This window comes from Watersipora subatra, chromosome 3 (assembly GCF_963576615.1).
Source record: "Watersipora subatra chromosome 3, tzWatSuba1.1, whole genome shotgun sequence".
NCBI lineage: Eukaryota > Metazoa > Bryozoa > Gymnolaemata > Cheilostomatida > Watersiporidae > Watersipora > Watersipora subatra.
In genome coordinates this window covers 15,089,551-15,109,312 of record NC_088710.1, presented here as the reverse complement: position 1 = coordinate 15,109,312, position 19,762 = coordinate 15,089,551, and the positions used below count along the sequence as shown (strand labels likewise).

General features: G+C 36.6%; 1 protein-coding gene across 1 annotated transcript in view; it reads right to left on the bottom strand.

Moving 5' to 3' along the window:
• LOC137391524 (DNA ligase 1-like) overlaps positions 1-19,762 on the bottom strand; it is a 44,814-nt gene that overhangs the window by 187 nt on the left and 24,865 nt on the right. The window contains exons 8-21 of the mRNA XM_068078026.1: positions 13,695-13,841; positions 10,674-10,730; positions 10,296-10,468; positions 9,827-9,891; positions 9,438-9,539; positions 8,543-8,711; positions 6,449-6,542; positions 6,116-6,201; positions 4,604-4,719; positions 4,265-4,471; positions 3,366-3,582; positions 2,762-3,000; positions 940-1,137; positions 109-201 (exon numbers count right to left, since the gene is read on the bottom strand). Coding sequence (XP_067934127.1) covers positions 109-201; positions 940-1,137; positions 2,762-3,000; positions 3,366-3,582; positions 4,265-4,471; positions 4,604-4,719; positions 6,116-6,201; positions 6,449-6,542; positions 8,543-8,711; positions 9,438-9,539; positions 9,827-9,891; positions 10,296-10,468; positions 10,674-10,730; positions 13,695-13,841 — 1,963 coding nt within the window. The remainder of the gene's footprint in view (positions 1-108; positions 202-939; positions 1,138-2,761; positions 3,001-3,365; positions 3,583-4,264; positions 4,472-4,603; positions 4,720-6,115; positions 6,202-6,448; positions 6,543-8,542; positions 8,712-9,437; positions 9,540-9,826; positions 9,892-10,295; positions 10,469-10,673; positions 10,731-13,694; positions 13,842-19,762) is intronic.

The window sequence follows — 19,762 nt, the reverse complement described above, 5'->3', positions numbered from 1 at the left end:
AAACCAAAAATTAAAAAAATTGATTTTCCATGTTTTAAGAAAAATTGATTTATCTCCCTTGCGAACAAGTGATTATAGTTGTTTAAACTTTAGAATCGGCTTGTTTACCTGTGAGCTGTTGGTTGCCTGCTCGGGTGATTTATCTTCTCTTATCCTTATGAACCGAGGGAACCGTAAAGAGACTCCCTTCTCAGGATCAACCTAAAATCAGTATCGTTATCTTTAAGATGGCTACACGAACAAAAAAAACTTCATTCCCAGTTTAACAAAATATATTACAGTTAAAATATCGAATCACTTGATGGCATATAAAAACTATTGCTTTCAATTACTAACAAAATGCTTGTCCAAGTTCCTAAATACTTCAACCAATCACAATCTATTTATGGTGTAAAGATCCTTTGCTAACAGCAATGCAGGAAATTCACATTACATCCGCATAGACACTGATGTTTCTAAAATATCTGATTCTACATAAAAGACTCATCTTAACAACACTATGTTAACAGATGTTAACATAGTGTTAGCAGATGTTGACATTGTGTTAACATATGTTTCACCTAAACATGGCTAACAGGACATTTAAGTAATTTTACGTCTAAAAACTGAGCCTAAATGTCTCTCATAGTACTTGATGCAACCCTTACTTGTTATCTATTGTATTTCGGTAATTCTTTACAAAAAGAACGAGGAAATGATTCTCAGCTTTGTTACCGTTGTAATGTATGCATTTAAAATACCAAGATATCATATTCTCCTTCTTGAACAAGGCTCTCTTTTTCTAACTACCTGATGTTTTTAGAACAGAACTGACTTGAACACTTGATTAGAAATTATTTAGAATCTCAAACACTTGATAACTTACATACTTCATACTTGACCTCAAGGGTCGGTAATGAAGTTTAAGCTAGCAAAATAGAAATGCTGATCAATACATACCTGCCCGGCAGCAGCGGTGTGGACAGGAGAGATGCTCATGTCAGCACATTTTACCTCCCAGACTTGCTTCACGTCATACCAGTGATCAGGGGTAAGGGATGAGTTGCACCTGTAGTACGGTTTAGCCTTTTCTATCACCAGCTCTCGTAGATTCTCCGTATGCTTTTCCAAGTCGTCATCCTTGAAACCCGTGCCAATCTAGAGAACACATCAAATTAAGGCAGATCTTGTTTAAATAGTGTACAGCATCAACATATTGGATGACTCCCCTTCATGACTTGCTCATCATATAAACGCTTCAGTATCACTAGCTCTCACATTCTGAATTCATATGGATAAGTGAGAGCTTAATGGATTAAAATAACAGCTGCATAAAGTATACAATGCTCTCTCGGGTTACGATGTCCCTGTTATATGATTTTTTTTAACTTCTGAAGTGGAACAGGATGATTTTTCATCCTTGCCATACAAATCCTATTTGGCCATGCAAATTCAACAAAAATTCACTCGAAATTCAAAATTGGCAGTTCGTTTGCTTATTACGCTGAAATAACAAAGATGACGATATGCTGATCGCCAAGCACCTTCTCACAACGCCTGAAAGAGATATGATGAGCAATTTCTCTCAGTGCAGCATTCCTCGTATCAAAAGTGGTAATATTTTTCCTTTAAAACGAGTAGCAAAGTTGAAGTTGCAATTCCTTGGAACAGAGGTCTGGGATCAGACAACTTTCTTTAGCCTGCTAACAAAAATCCACCTCATTACATATTAAATTTATTTTCAAGTGTACAGTAAAATAATTAGCATTGATACATTTTTTAGCTCCTCTTCATTTTACCTACTGATGTACCAGCTCAAGTTACGTCGTTCCAAAGGTACCGTAAATAAAATTTCAATTTTCCTTTCGATGGCCTTAAGTGGCCAAGCATGCAAGATGCCGCTTTTGAAAACAGTATCGCTTGGGCTTTCTTGTCGAATTAAGTTGAAAAAGGTTTTAATGAAGTTAGCTAAAAGTTATAGCGAAAACAAAGTCGGAAACCGATAGGTGATAAAGTTTTAGGCTGTGACAAAATTTAAGTTTAGTAAATTACATACTAAAACTTAACTTTAAGGTCATTTAAGTTAAATTCAAAATTTATGTCTCAAAGGTAAGAACTCCCTATGGTATGTACTGCTGCTACTGTACATTGTAATGTTACATTTTATTGCAGATCATAACCACTAAATACACTAAAGTTACTGTGGATAACTATGGTTACTAAAGTTAACATACTAGTTTGTTACTAATTTTTAATATGCACAGTACTTATTACTTATGTCAAATATAGTACGTTACTTGTAGTCTGTCACAGCATCCTAGTTCTTATTCTATGTCCTATCTCATACACATAGAGTTCGTGGTAACACCGCTTCTTTGCATATAGTCTGCTATAACACCCCTTACATATATATATTATAGTCTGTTATACCATCCCTTACGTATACATAATAACCTGCTATACCATCCCTTACATATACATTATAGTCTGCTATAACATCCCTTACATATATATATTATAGTCTGCTATAACATCCCTTACATATACATTATTGTCTGTTATAACATCCCTTACATATACATTATAGTCTGCTATAACACCCCTTACATATATATATTATAGTCTGCTATAACATCCCTTACATATACATTATTGTCTGTTATAACATCCTTTACATATACATTATAGTCTGTTATAACATCCTTTACATATACATTATAGTCTGTTATAACATCCCTTCCTTACATATACGTATATTATAGTCCGCTATAACATTCCTTACCTTACAGATGGTTTGATATTCTTCATTCTCCTCATCATAACAAGCCAATAGGAAACCTCCGTATCGACCAGCCCTTTTTCCTGTGCCGTGATAGCCTCCTATAACAACAAGGTCGAGTGTGTCGCCCACTCCTTCCAGATAATCCTTCTTCAACTTGAGCCAATTGTGAGACCTCTTAGCTATTTCATAGGTAGCGTCTTCATCCAATGTCTTCACCATCAGGCCTTCACAGTTGCCAACTGTAGATGCAGAGATCATGGGTGGAGAATGCATAAATAACTAAACTGAACGATTGACATTACCAACATAAAGATATTTTAAAATATGAGCTTAATGCGTTCAAGAACCGAGCTCGCATGCCAATTTACTCGTATCTTGAATTAAATCAACCTATATAAAATAATCAAATACAAATTAATCCGTTCCACCCTCTGAAACAACACCTAAAAAGGATATTATAATGAACATAATGATTTTAAATGTTCTGATTCCCTACAAACGCTCACAAAGTAACAAATACCTATCTAGTGATTATGTTTTGCTGCAACAAATACATAGGAAACTAAGGAGTACGTCTTTGTTTCCACCTGTTACATCTTCATACCTTTTACTGACTCATCAAGGAATTCAGATATTTTATCTGTATCGGTAGAGTCAGTTGCCATAGCAAACATGAACTGCCCAGGAATTTCAGATAGAGCTGAGTGCAAGAGTTGTCTCCTTTTTCTGAATGGCTCCTTCACAAGTGAATCACCATTGAGATAAAGGAGGTCAAAAGCGTAGATGCAGACTTGAACCTTTATTTCTGATTGGTTGGCATCCTTAAATTACAATAATATGAACGAATTGAATGAATAACAATAATAATAATTTGTAAAACGAATTTTCTTTATAAATACAAGAAAATCACCCGTGTCCATTACTACATGTCCTCAAGTGTTGTTTGCTTGTGAATGACTAAACAACCCTTCACATTTCATCAAATCGAAAAATATATATAAAAAACTGAACAGTTAAAAGCCATTCCTCTAATGCCTGGTTGTAACAAATCTCAAATGGCTCTGCAAGATCAACGCAAGAATTACAGAATAGAATTATAAGTATGAAACAATGCACAAGTTCTGTCAAGTCCATTCATCCTGTAACGTCTCGTGAGACTGTGGAGGCTCATCAAACTGTATGCAACAGAATTTACCTTTCCTACCTCCAAGCATAATGATTCTGGTTACAAGATTAAATAGTCCTTTTTGCAATACGAATTAATTTTCATCGACAATGAGGAAGCAAACAAGGAAATAAATTAAATTTGTTGCCTTTCGAGAACGCGAGGCTAGGCGAGTGAACTCATGATGTTTGATAATGGTTCCGCATTAATGCTGGGCAATATTATTAAGATGAACCTGCAATACATTGGTTTAATCATGTGAAAATCTACAAAATCATGCTCAACTACCTATAAAGGTAGTACGCGAAGTAGCATTGGGTATGGGTTTTGTTAAGCACCTTTCTCTTTCGCGTGCTTAACACCTGAAATGGTAGAATCCGTTCCTTCTCTGTGTCCCAGGCAACAACCTCTGAGTCTATGATACAACACTTGGTGTCTTCCTTGAGCAGACTTGGCATGCGCGAGATAATATCGGGATACTTGCTTGTGTTGTTCTCCTGATTTCTGCTGTAAACCATCACCGCCCCGTCCTCCATTACATGTATCTAAAGGCAACATATAGGATTGTGAGGAGCTATGGCCATGATTTACTAGCTAATCAGCTCAAATACTCCAGGAAGTATGTGGTAGTGAACGTGACATGACTTAATCGAGGGACAGCATGCCAAGTCACTCACCTGAGCTCTTTCCCCATCATATTTGTACTCGCATGTGAAATGGTTGTCCTTGAAGCGTTTGAATACTTCACTCACTCCATTAGTCGGATGGGCTAACATGGGTTTGAGAGGCACTCCTGCAATCATAATACACAATTAGGGATACAGCATACAACAGCTCTGTCGAACAGCTTATATACATACAGTCCATCTCAGACCTTTTACAAGCCTTTAGATCCCTTTTATAAAGTTGTCTTATCTAAGCGTGGCCATATCAGAGTGTAATCACCCCCACAAAGCATCAAACCCTAGTGATGATATCTTTATTCAATGGAGAGAGCAGGAGTGGCAATATCAGCAACAAGTTTCTAAGTTATTTAAAAGTTGACTTGCAACAAAATTCACATTACAGCTATTTGGTATCAAGATATTCACCATGTTTTACTCTGCTGGGTTGTAGGTGCAAAATATGTTGAAATGTGATTACAAGCTCTTAAAAGCTTAAAAATGAACAGTTAATCGCAGCCATCACGAAACGCTGTAGATTGGAATCCCTTTCCAAAATGGCTCAAATGGGACCTAGATGAACACGATGTGCATTTGTTTACACTTTCGTGTGACCTCATTCGTCGAAATATTTTCTCGAATATACTTCATGCATTTAATAAAACCATGTCTAATGTCCTTGCGCGTTTATTTCATCATCATTGTAATGCTGTCACTTTGAGCACTGATATCTCAAAACCTACTGTAAAAATTTGTTTAATTTTTTAATCTCAACTCGAAGGAGTGCATATCATCCTCTGATAAACATGACGAGCCTGTTGATCACCTGTGATAGTCGACAAATGCTGCAGAAAATGTTCGCACTATTTGGCAGGAAGTATGGGTCACGTGATAAGATTACAACTAGATGAATAGACCAAGCCGAAACCAAACTGTAACATAGCGAGCATCTATATTTAATACTGGCTTTGCGGTAGAATCCGACAAGTTCGTCATAAACTAGCGCTACGAGACGTTTTATATTGAGCCTTTTATTGGCCTTTCAATTCATGTGACCAAAAAAACAACAATGTTTGAGTAAGTCGTCGAAATAAAGAGATTCCAATCTATGGCGTTTTTGTAATGCTGCGATTAGTTGTTCGTTTTTGAGCTTTTAAAAGCTTGTAATGTTATTTCCACATATTTTACATCTACAGCACAGCAGAGTAAGACATGGTGAATCTTTTAATACTAAATAACTGTAATGTGAATTTTGTTGCAAGTCAACCTTTAAGAATGCCTGATAGATCAGCAGCAACAACAAATCAGTAACCTAAAATATCACTTATTTCAAATTTTATCATCAATGATTATATCAAACACTGTTGTTTTCAGAAATCTTTCATGACAACAATAAGCTTACCATCTTATAAAAAGAATTACTAATAACATTATCAGCAATAAACTAAATGCTGAGTGCTTATATCTCAGGCGGATTAACACAGCTGTGGAATCAATGAGCATTAACAGTGAGTAAGAGAGACTTACCTGGAGTAAGTTTACAATGTTCAGGCAGAGCCTCTAGTCCCTTCTCCAGGAGGATAGGAATTATTTTATCATAGTTGGGACATTCACTACAGAGAAGATGCAGAATAATAGTTAAAGGAAACATTAGCTAGTTAGGAAACGTAAGTTAAAGTGATGTAATTGATCTGAACTTAGTAAGAAAAACTCTGTATCTCCTTTAGTGACCCACCAGAACTTACTATATCATAACTTAAACGAACCTACCTTACAGTGACTTACTATGACCTACCATCCAGTGACTTACCAGAACCTACCATACAGTGACTTACCAGAACCAACCATACAGTGACTTACCAGAATGTTGTTTTCACTATCAAGGCTGCATCGTTATATTTGGCTTTGAGCTTGTCTACTGCCAGCCCTTTGACTGCATCTGTTGGAATATTTCCTGTGACAGAGAAGAGATTTTGTAAGCAAATTAGCTAACAGAGGAATAGTGCACCTCACTAAGGACAGCGTTAGCTAAATATAGCATGTGAGTTCAATCACATGTTCCTGACATCTTTCGCAAGTGACAGATTGATATCCAGCAGTAATCTACTAGCACATGTAAGGAAACGCTGAGTTTAGTTAAAAGAGCTGGGGTGTATAAAAAATCTCACTGCATGTGAAATTGTCTTCTCTAGTTTAGGTATGAGAGAAGAAATTAAAAACTAAACTATTGAAATGTTCATAGGTTTGCTGTAGTTTTTTTCGTAAGCTAGATCATATACTCCCATAAGAGTACCTTAAATTTGTATGTTAGAGCAGACATTCCCATAAGGATACATCACAAATTGCTTCACTTGTTCCGCACTCCAAAAACTAATGCTAACTCCTCTAGAATACTGAAGATATACAATTATAGAAGGATTACAGGTGTTTTACATGGAGATGTAATGACATAGGTGAAAAACCTCCCTCTCTTATACCTCTTCTACGACTGCCCATCAACAAACTACCATTTTATTAGCGCGTCTCTATTGTTAAGATACGATACAAACCTTTTCATGGCTACTACTTTATTACAGAATATAAAGGAATGGGTGAAAAATAAACTGATTTAGAAACATTCAAAAATGTTTTTATTGTTACCATAGAGACAGACAAGTGGAAGTGTAGGCTAAGGAATGGATAGGCATGGAGGTAGAGGTATTGATAGAGATATGCAGAGTAGCTTATTTTTGATTTGAACTAGGTGATAACTGAACATACTTTAGCTTGTATATACAGTGGAGCCTCGGTTCTCGACATTCGGTTATCGGTCGATTCGGTTTTCGACAAAAAAATTGAGATTTGTTTGTCTCGGGTCTAGAACACAAATTCGGTTCTCGACCAAATCGGAGCATGTGCATTCGGAACAGCAAAGCGTTCAGAGCAGCTCAGGAAACAGCATGGAAGCATTCATTAATGAGGAAGAAGCAACTTGCGCTTCATAAATTCTTTACAAAAAGGAAGGAATGGTTTGGGACGACGTCTCTCTACTGAAGAAATTTGCTAGGGAGACAACTCCTCCAGTCGGTTACGCTAAATTATTTTGGAAGAGGATTCTTCTTCAATGTGAAATAAACGTGCCATTGCTGTTTATATTTTCTTTTTCACACGAATTCTGATGTAACTGTTCTAATGTATTTTTTGCTGCTTCATTGTCAACTTCTGCAATTTTTGGTATTGTATCTTAACCTAGAATGTTTTCGATATTTTAAGAGCAAAACATAGAAAATTTTTACTTTTTTTTAAAAAGGTTTTTTTCATTACTATAGATAGTAAATCTTCTATTAAAAATAAACACGATCTATATTTACCCGTTTTTATTAATAATATGTAGTATACAGTACAGTTTATGGTGTAAAATGTTAAAAAATACTTTACCAAAGTTGTTGAATCGACTTGGAATGGATTAAAATTTACATACATTAATGCTAATGGGAATAATTGTTTCGAATCTCAAACAACTAGGTTTTCGAACAACCTTCTGAAACGGATTATGTTCGAGAACCGAGGTTCCACTCTATATATATTTACAATTTGTTAAATTCTTTTAATTTTCACCTTCAACTGATTCAGTCTCACTTTAATACGGTCTGATGTGTGAAATACTTAGCTGGAAATTACTTTCGGTGTAAATTCAAATATTTGCTAGAATTTTACACGGTGTGTTAAAAATTCATTCGTAGAGATTCGGTTATTAATGACATATCTAAAGCAATACGCTAGGAAAGATGATACATAATCAATTTGTACTTTACTCTACCAAATCACATTAATTGTATAAAAGAAAGCTCATATACCAGCTATTCTAACGCAGTCTTACTAAGTTAGTCAACAGCTCTTGGACCCTAAAGAGGGTTAGACTTGTAACAGTGGATATGTTAGGTAGAAGATATGATGGAGAATCATGTGACTAACCGTCCCCGGGTGGACAGTGCACAACAGCTTGGGCAAGGGCCTGCAACACACTCTGTTCAGCAAGGCCGACCCTCAACTTGCCGCTGAGAGAGCGAATAAGGTAGCGAGACTCGCACTCTTTGCAGGCGATAAGCATACCCTTTATGTAGGTCACTTTCTTTGACTGTGTCTGTAATGTAAAGTTCACATAGACTGTATTCAACACCTATACATGAGAGCTCCATTAAAAAGTTACATATTTATAGGTTGTCTAGTGTTATAATAGCGCACGTATCTATGGTCTAGTTGATGTGAGTCGTTGTCTAGTGTTATAATAGCGTACGTATCTATGGTCTAGTTGATGTGAGCCTTGAGAGAAAACACAAGTTGAGAAAAAGAATTTCCGGTCAGCTGTTCTTCAAAATAATAGAGAAACTTGAGGCCCGGAGGTTTAAGTTAATATCATAAATTCTTTCCTTTTTTAAAAATCAAATTTACAAGAACTGAGTTTTCACAACAATTGTACGACGACAAGAAAAATCTGACTTTCTCTTTCCACTAGTTACTAGGAATCACCCCCCCTATATTATCTACAAATTAGGCTATATATTTATAGATCACAAGCTTAAGTTGACATCATAATTGATGCGAAACTTTTATATTGAAAGAAAAGATAAGTATTTATTTGATAGGGAGACAAATCCATGATATGAAAATTTCCAAAACAGGCTAATATTGAAAAATAAAAATAGTTTATGAACTATATAACCCAACAGAAACTCAGTGACTCGTTGAAGAAACAGGGAGTAATATATTTATATCTAGTAATGTTCAGTAAATAAATACAAATAAATTTACAGTTTATTTAAAGTCTGCCAAAACCGACATAGACCTGGAGATAACCGATGGTACTTACAGAGTGGCCTGTCATCAAGGAAATTTCCTTCAGCTTCTTAAAAACTGCCTGGACCGTGAGTGGAGGTGGAGTGTAAAATGTCTTCTGCGTTGTTCGGCTTGCCTTACAAATCATATCAACTTCATAATAAACTACATGTATTAGTTGATGCAACACAAACAATTATTTAAGAATTATCTTCTCAATAAAGATAAGAGTGTATAAATCCCGATTACATAAGAGCACGCACCAGTATCTAATAAACAACATTTCACATGACACAAGAACGGCATGTTTGACACATGGTGAGACTGAGGTCATGGCAATATTTTCAAGTAGAGACTTGTGAAGTAGCCAAGCGGACAGCGTGTAATATTCACATACATCACAACAAGAGATTAACTTCCTACCTCCGCCACTTTGCCCAAATCTCCCATTTTCTGTGCTTCAGATTTAATTTGTGCAGCGCTCCTTCCTGCAGTCAGCAAAAAGGGAGAATTGTATTATCTAATAGTTCAAAACTTTCAGCGAACACCATTTACATACCGGCCCACCAGCCCTATGCCCTTGGTGACCCGAGTCACCTGACAAGTATTACTGATGCAGTATTGGTAAAAATTGTAGATAGCCAGTTAAAAGTTATGCAGCTATGCATATATATGAGGAATGATACGAACATCTTCTACACTCAAGGGCTCAAGTGCCTGGCATTAAATCTGCGTACAAGAGTGAAACAAGATGCATGGAAAATCATGGAACAAACTTACGGAAGCAGCGAAAGAAATGGTTCGAGGTAAAAAAGTGTATGCACAACCTGATAAGAGCTCTGTTAAGATTTGCTCAAAAAATAATTTTCTTTTTTTAAGCTATTCAGCTGACCTGTAGCCTCAGCCAGGGCCTTGATGAGCAGACTATCACCAATGCCGAGCTCTGAGCCTTCATAGGCGGGGGCTGTCTTGTTGAGACACATGTAGACACATTTCAACAGGTCCTCAGGGCTCAATATTACGACAGAGCGGAAGAAATTGCATAAGGTTGTTACTATCTTTAATCTAGAAAAGAGGATAACTTCATTAGTGTCTAATACGCGGCATTCGCCCAGCGGTGGGTTGTCTAACGAGCTCGGCAGCATAATTCTCTTTTAACTAATCGTTTCATCATCCCATGGAGACCCTTGAGCGCTGGGAGGTCATATGACACGCCAACTCTCAAATGTCACACAAATGACTATAAAACACACAAACATGAATGTCTTACCTTCCGCTAGTGTCTTCTATATATTCCAGTGTTTTAGCAAGAGCCAGATAGGGAACCCTAAACATTAAAGGACAAATGTTATCTGAATTCGTTGTAAATACGGGTAGCCAAACAGTGTAATGAGTTCCAAAACTTGAGACGATAACAATGTCTAGACAGAATGCTATAAGGTTGCAATGGAAAGATCAGATAAAAAAAATCAATAAAACGAATAACAGGATATAAAGACAGAGCTTGAGATAAACACACCTACACTATAGGTATGTTTCACCAGTTTTGCTTCAGATTATGTGAAATATGACCTTTGATTGTGATTCATAACTAGCTTTAGGTAAAAGGAAGGCTTGCAAAAAATAAGCGAATGAAAGGTGAGTTGTAGGTGGATTTGATACCTAATTGGGTGACCGCATGAGGCACAGCATCACTCCAACACAGTTTTTTTTTTGCCAAAATTTGACATAAGAAGTCAATCCGATCTGATACTCGCTTCATATGTCGATACAGTCATGTTGGAGCAAAAATTGTTACAAGAATATATTGTATTTCGTTCCACCGCCCAAAAAAGCTTAACAATAAATACTTCAGGTAACTCTAAATAGCGTTACAACCAACACATATCAAACTATCTAAAAAAGCTTTAATATGAGAAATTAAATTATATCAGAAACTACATATATAAAATGATGATCAGTAAAAAGAGGTTTGTATTGTCACTCTGCCTTTATGTTAGAGAAGGGTGAATTGAGACAGCAGTATAGGAGACAGAGGATGAGCAGATAATGGTCGCGGTAGAGATATCGCGCAAGTTTAATTTATGTATGTTGTACATTGGAACAACTATTTTTAAAAGTATCCATCATGTATTTAACTATTTTGCCAGCTCAGAAACTCGTCGGCAAATGCTTTGAGCGATAAAAATATAGCATTTAATCATATGCATTACAGAAAACTGCATAAAAAACAATACAAAAACCTAAACGATACATAAGAAACTAAATAATGCGATAAGATGATTTTTATGAGTCTTCAATTAAAGACAGGTGAGTTGAGGTTGAGGTGTAGCCTTGACTATAGAGTAGGACCAAATGTTGATAGAAGCAGCGATAGAAGCGTGGAGCTAGTCTAATTTATACTACAACTTTATAAATTAACTCTTAAATACATTCTTGTTTTTATTATTGAAATCTTTTTTATTTCATCTTTGTTATCATGACCTGCCTCTTCACTGAGACTAATTCCTGGCTCACTTTTTTCTGCCCACCTTCGCTGTTTTCGTCGCGTTAAATTAGGAAACGATATCAGAGATTTTTTTAAAGAATTGGTATGAAGCATGTCTAGCATTTGATGTTATAATACATTGCCACCTTCCTTTTTCCACAAGTATTTACACTTGCGCTAATATTTTTAGGAGCCAAGATTTAAAACTAAAAAATGAAAGTGTGAGGCCCTGTGTAATATTATCCTAGAATCAAACTACATGAAGGAGAACTGCAGATATACATGTAAATGTACATATTTACAAAACTGCGATGTGCAAAACTGTATGTTTTTGTTCAAATTTCACAAGAAATGCTTTGAATGGTTTACAGAAGTGATAATGAGTAGAGGATTCAATGTATACGTAACACGTAGCCTGAGCAATTTATACTAGCTTAAAAATCATGTCCTAGCATCTTATCGCCATCATGTACTAAATACACTTTGACACATATGCAAAGATGCTCCAATATTTTCATTCAAAGTGGCCTCGGCTATCACGATTAATTTTGGAAACTAAGCTAAAATTGTTGTTATTTTGGAATAAATATGCTATAGGTCTTTTACACTAATACAGCAGACCCAAGCCATACGACATTAATTTATTCTGCTGCTGGCATCATCAGGGGAAAATGTCATAGAGAGGGGTATAGGAACCCATAGTTATTATCTAATGCAAACACTCTCCGGTAAAAAAACATCAAAATTTTACATACATACTGTATATATTAAAAATTAGTAACAAAATAGTATATTAATCTTAGTAACTAAAGTTACCTATTTAGTGGTATGATCTGCTATAACGTGTAGCATTACTATGTACATGTCATTTTCTTATTTCTCCCTTTTACATAATTATCAATTTTAGGATCTGTGGCTAACAAATTAAAGTTATATATAGTTATATATAAGGAATTTCAGTTTATAGTAAATATTATATTAAATACTAAAAGGCACAATAAATTTTATATTGTTTCACTCACACAAGATTAAGCCCTTACGAAACACAAAGAATGCTGAACTGAGAGAGAAAGAGAGAGCATCGTATCTCTTTCAGGTGTTGTGGGAGGGATTTCGACGAATAAGCCTAGCATATTGGCATATTCACGACTCTGACGTATGAAGCACATTGACTGCCAAATTTCGAGAGACATTTTTGTTGATATCGGATGTCGATGAAAATGCTGTAACGAGGGACCAAAAAGCTTCGTGTTTCACATCGTAAGGCAAAAAAACCCATAAGACAGGGACGCTGTAACCCGAGGTCCACTGTATAGACATAACTGCACTGTTATTTTGAGACATGAAGTAATTTATGAGAATTTCGTTCTGGGAAATGCAGTGTTTTATAATAGCTAATGACATGATTCAACAACCTGGGTAACTTTATTCAGATCATTGCCTGACTTTACTCAACTTTAATACTCAGCTGTTATAAATTTCATTTAAGGAGTTGTCTTCTTTCACACATGATCGTGCATATGTTTAGTTGATGTCAGAAAACTTGCTCAAGCCCATTATTTTAGGAATTCACTGTTAGGTTTAGTTTTTAACAATGGGTGGACAACTACTTAGGTCATCAAGTGAATGTGAAAATGCAAAGTAATACATATACTTACGTTTTATTACCTGCTAATGAACCGGAATACCTGCCAAGTTTTTAACAGAATGCGGGGAGAAAATGAAGCAGTTTTTTGACTGAAAAGCCAGAAATTGGTTAGGAAAATGGCATATAACCCAGGATAATATAGGTTGAGTGCTCACGTTTCTCCTTTTTTCCAAAAAGCATCATTAACAGGGTGGTAGGAAGTCCGACTAGGATCGTAATCTACTCCAGACACCTTTCCCTGTGTACCCGGTTCTTCCTTAGCGGAACTCTTGCTCGAGAAGAAACCGGCCATAGAAGTCTGGCTGCAGAAGAACAGTATAAGCTAGTTAACTTCAAGAGTCAATGCCCAATTATTATCACTAATATCTTACTCAATATCTCACAAAGATGGTTTAACAGCTTTGTAACAGCCTCGATAATACGATATGACTAGAGTGGATGAGTAAATATTTAATCTAAAAGCCAGTCAGCCACCCTGAGACCATCTGCTCTTACAGGCAAGGTGCGCATGAGATCATGTCATCAGGGTATAGATCAAAGCGCAACATAATAGAAATGATCACCTTGGATTCTCTAAAAAACATCGGCCTCTCTTTGTAGGAGTAGATTGTCTAAACCATAAAGTTATCTCCCTTTGAAAAACCAACCAAATGGGTGACATCGGCTAGGCCAAGTTGTAAACAGCCAAAGGTTAAAGGTTGATTTGCAACAAAATTTACATTACAGTTATTTGGTATCAAAAGATTCACCATGTCTTACTCTGTTGTGTTGTAAGTGCCAAATATGTGGAAATGTGATTACAAGCTCTTAAAATCTCAAAAAGACCCGGTATCAAATATAGATGCTTGCTACTTTATAGTTTTGTTACGGCATTATTCAATCGTCAAGTCGTAATCTGATTATGTGACCCAATACTTCGCAAATAATTTTTGCAGCACTTTTCGATTATCACAGATGACCAACAGGCTCGTCATGATTATCAGACAATGATATTTACTCCTTCGAGCTAAGGTTAAAAAGTTTAACGATTTTTTACGGTAAGTTATAAGATATCAGTGCTAAAAGTGACAGCATTACAATGACGATAAAACAAACGCGTAAGAACAATAGACATGGTTTTATTGAATGCGAGAAGTATATTTGTGAAAATATTTCGACGAATAAGGTTGCAAGAAAGTGTAAACAGAAACCATCTCTCACAACTACATCACATTTGAGCCGGTTTGGAAAGGGAATCCAAACTACAGCGGTCTCGCATGGCTGCGATTTTCTGTTCGTCTTTGAGCTTTTAAGAGCTTGTAATCACATTTCCACATATTTTGCACCTACAACACAACAGAGTAAGACATGGTGAATCTTTTCATATCAAATAACGGTAATGTGAATTTTGTTGCAAGTCAACCTTTAATTATTTTAGCATGGTCCATAGAATAAGGAAAATACAACCATAAAAATAACACAGATATAAGTTATTCTGAGTGTTTAATAGATGAGACAACTCAATGAATTTTCTTCAGTGATTCTAGTAGTAGTAGTAGTAACAAAACAATGATGGAGTATAACCCGCTAGTTCACACAAAAGCTAACAATAAATTGCCTGGTAACGCAGTAGTAGAGAAGGCCTCCTTACATAAATATTTGAGAGATTATCAGTGCATACCTATCAAATCAATGATTGAAAGGAGTCGTCTCCCGAAAACAGGCCAAAGAGCATTCTTTGCAGCAGCGTGAGAGAATAAAAATTGCTGTTGCTGATAACCAATTGCCTAGTCCAACTCACCAAAATGTGTTGCAATCTTAGAGACACAATAAACATGGTTTCGGTATTTCCTGTGCTATTTTGAGGGATTCCATTTTTAGAGAAATAACATGTGAATAAACCAGTAATGAAAATAAAGTGCAAGTCACATATGCTAATACTGTATAATCCAACAAAACTTCAGGATAAATCAACACTGACCAGTAAAACTTAGCATGGCTGATATTAGCCCGTTTTGGTTGTAGCGTTTCACTTCCTAGATGGCGCCTGCCAACATTGAAAACTACGCTTCAGTCGCCGTGTGGCTACATTACTAATGTGGGTTAAGTAAAACTAAGATGGCTGCCAAAAACGTTGCAACGTTACTATTCACAATGCAAATATACTCATTCATCAGCCTTACAAACAAGAATTAAAATACCATCTCGATTAATGCACATACTTTCTCCATCCTTCCGGAAACCTCTGAACTAATGGGAAGTGGCTAGTCTCTACCGAAAGGTCACAGAAGGCATGAATATGCTTTTAACCTTACAAAGGGTGAATAGAAAAGCATTACTATGTGCCAAAACATTAGCAGAAAATAATCTCTAATTAATATAACCTGACACTAAGGGTACATTAGAGCTAAGATTTTAGGTTTGTTCAATGCATTGACATGACAGCCATCCAAACATTTCTGGCCCTGCTAGTGGAGGGACGAGATGCTAATGGTAGGATGAGGCATGGATAGCTACTACAAATTATCGATTTCATTCCCATGCTGTTGGCCATTTGTTGGCAAGAAAGTAATTATATGCGGGGTAGCACAGAATATAGCATGCATTGCTGACTCGTTAAGTCGAAATGGTCAGATAAGTTTTCATTTTCATTCTCAAAACTAATTTTAAGAGGACCCAGAAAACCTTTGGCTTCACTGGAGAGTCGAAGGCCTTTCAAATCATACCATGTTTGTTTTACAAAAGCTTACTTTCAAAAGTTCAACTGTGTTAATATAATGTTAATAAGCAAAGCGTTCAACGAGTTAATATATTATTAATAGTGATTGTATCAGTTCACCACTTACAGAACCATTTCAGCTTTATTTCCTAGAAACACAGAAAACAACTTCGGACAATAGGAAACACTAGTTTTGTGTCGGTATTGACACCAAAATAAAACTTCTCTGGCAATTTTATCCGACGCAACAAGACAGCCAACGATAACGCGAGCTCTTTTTTTCGCTACCTTGAATAGCATTTATTTCCTATGAACAAATGGCCAACAGAGTAGATCTACCCTCATACAACAGAGAGGTGACAAAAGCTATATATGTATATCAATCTTCTCCCTCATCAATTTTATGATTCTGACATTGCTCAATTGCCTCAAAATTTGAACAAACCTGAGTTTTTACCCGAATTTACCTTTTGTGTGGTTTTAGCTCCGACCTCAGGTTGAACTAAGGACACAACTTCTCAAAGCTACACAGTCCAAGGATTATGGACAGCGTATTGGTGTACGTTTGGGGTGTTTTTACGTCATTAAAATCTCATTGGCTATTTTAGTTGATAGAATCTTTTTGCTTTACAAAATTTACGATAACCCGATCAGTCCGCTATGGCCATAACCTTCTTGTGATGAAAATTAAAATGAATTCCAGAAAATGTCTTTGAACAAGTAACTTCATTGAACAATATATTATGACATTACCATTATTAAAATAAAATAAAATGAATCAGTTTGTCTGATTCGCCAGCATACCCTCTCCAGTGTCAACACTATGCCTCTTTGATGAATATTGGCATCCTAAACCGCTGACCTTTGAACTCACGGCTCAGCATCAGAGCTGTTATTTCATTCAAGACTCATTTAACTAGCGCTATGATTCGTTTCAATATAAAAACAACTTGTGAATAACTCAAATATGGGGGTTTATCTCAGGGGTGAAATGACAGTTGACTACAGCAGCTGTCAAGGAAACATCAAATAGAAAATGACTAATGAAGAGGCAATTGTGGGATTCCCGCTTGATTTATTAGGCAAGACAGCTTGTAGGCTGGCAAGACATTCCGTCTTGATTACCCCAACATTTGGTCCATCAATGGGGTCTATTAGCGGGTCAGCAGGAATATATGTATCAATGGGGTCTATTAGCGCGGTCAGCAGGAATATATGTATCAATGGGGTCTATTAGCGCGGTCAGCAGGAATATATGTATCAATGGGGTCTATTAGCGCGGTCAGCAGGAATATGTGTATCAATGGGATCTATTAGCGGGTCAGCAGGAATATATGTATCAATGGGGTCTATTAGCGCGGTCAGCAGGAATATATGTATCAATGGGGTCTATTAGCGGCGGTCAGCAGGAATATATGTATCAATGGGATCTATTAGCGCGGTCAGCAGGAATATATGTATCAATGGGGTCTATTAGCGCGGTCAGCAGGAATATATGTATCAATGGGATCTATTAGCGCGGTCAGCAGGAATATATGTATCAATGGGATCTATTAGCGGGTCAGCAGGAATATATGTATCAATGGGGTCTATTAGCGCGGTCAGCAGGAATATATGTATCAATGGGGTCTATTAGCGCGGTCAGCAGGAATATGTGTATCAATGGGATCTATTAGCGGGTCAGCAGGAATATATGTATCAATGGGGTCTATTAGCGCGGTCAGCAGGAATATATGTATCAATGGGGTCTATTAGCGGCGGTCAGCAGGAATATATGTATCAATGGGATCTATTAGCGCGGTCAGCAGGAATATATGTATCAATGGGGTCTATTAGCGCGGTCAGCAGGAATATATGTATCAATGGGGTCTATTAGCGCGGTCAGCAGGAATATGTGTATCAATGGGATCTATTAGCGGGTCAGCAGGAATATATGTATCAATGGGGTCTATTAGCGCGGTCAGCAGGAATATATGTATCAATGGGGTCTATTAGCGGCGGTCAGCAGGAATATATGTATCAATGGGATCTATTAGCGCGGTCAGCAGGAATATATGTATCAATGGGGTCTATTAGCGCGGTCAGCAGGAATATATGTATCAATGGGATCTATTAGCGCGGTCAGCAGGAATATATGTATCAATGGGATCTATTAGCGGGTCAGCAGGAATATATGTATCAATGGGGTCTATTAGCGCGGTCAGCAGGAATATATGTATCAATGGGGTCTATTAGCACGGTCAGCAGGAATATGTGTATCAATGGGATCTATTAGCGGGTCAGCAGGAATATATGTATCAATGGGGTCTATTAGCGCGGTCAGCAGGAATATATGTATCAATGGGGTCTATTAGCGGCGGTCAGCAGGAATATATGTATCAATGGGATCTATTAGCGCGGTCAGCAGGAATATATGTATCAATGGGGTCTATTAGCGCGGTCAGCAGGAATATATGTATCAATGGGATCTATTAGCGCGGTCAGCAGGAATATATGTATCAATGGGATCTATTAGCGGGTCAGCTGGAATATATGTATCAATGGGGTCTATTAGCGCGGTCAGCAGGAATATATGTATCAATGGGATCTATTAGCGGGTCAGCAGGAATATATGTATCAATGGGGTCTATTAGCGCGGTCAGCAGGAATATATGTATCAATGGGGTCTATTAGCGCGGTCAGCAGGAATATATGTATCAATGGGGTCTATTAGCGCGGTCAGCAGGAATATATGTATCAATGGGATCTATTAGCGGGTCAGCAGGAATATATGTATCAATGGGGTCTATTAGCGCGGTCAGCAGGAATATATGTATCAATGGGGTCTATTAGCGCGGTCAGCAGGAATATATGTATCAATGGGATCTATTAGCGGGTCAGCAGGAATATATGTATCAATGGGGTCTATTAGCAGGTCAGCAGGAATATATGTATCAATGGGGTCTATTAGCAGGTCAGCAGGAATATATGGCACTCCTAGTGCTTGTGCAAACTTTAGCTTCTACTAAAGAAAAAATGAACATTAAATAAAAGACAATACTTTTAATAATCTAAAATTCATTTAAAAATTTGCTTTTTCTTAATTTACAAACAAAAAGTTAGAGGGAAAAATATGCTAAAATAATATTCATGATATGTCCAACTTAGTAGCACAAATTTTGTTCACTAGATACAAAGCTAAACTAATCACATCTCAACACTCACAATCCTTCGTTTTTTTCGTGACGTCATTTTATCGTTGTCGGCCATCTTTATAGACAATTTTATCGTTAAAAACATGAAGCATTTGTAATGAATTTTTGAAAATGATGCTTTTGTTTGAAATTTTTTTATTACGGTATCAAAACAACACCAATAAGTACTAGTAAATAAAAGAAAAACGATCGTTTTCTACCAATATGCTGACTTTTTCGTGAACGAGCGCATGTGCAAACGACTTAATGACGTAAAAAAACAATAGATTGGAAAAATTGAAAGTATGATCTTACAGCAGGTAATTGTGGTACAAGTATCTAATTACATGAC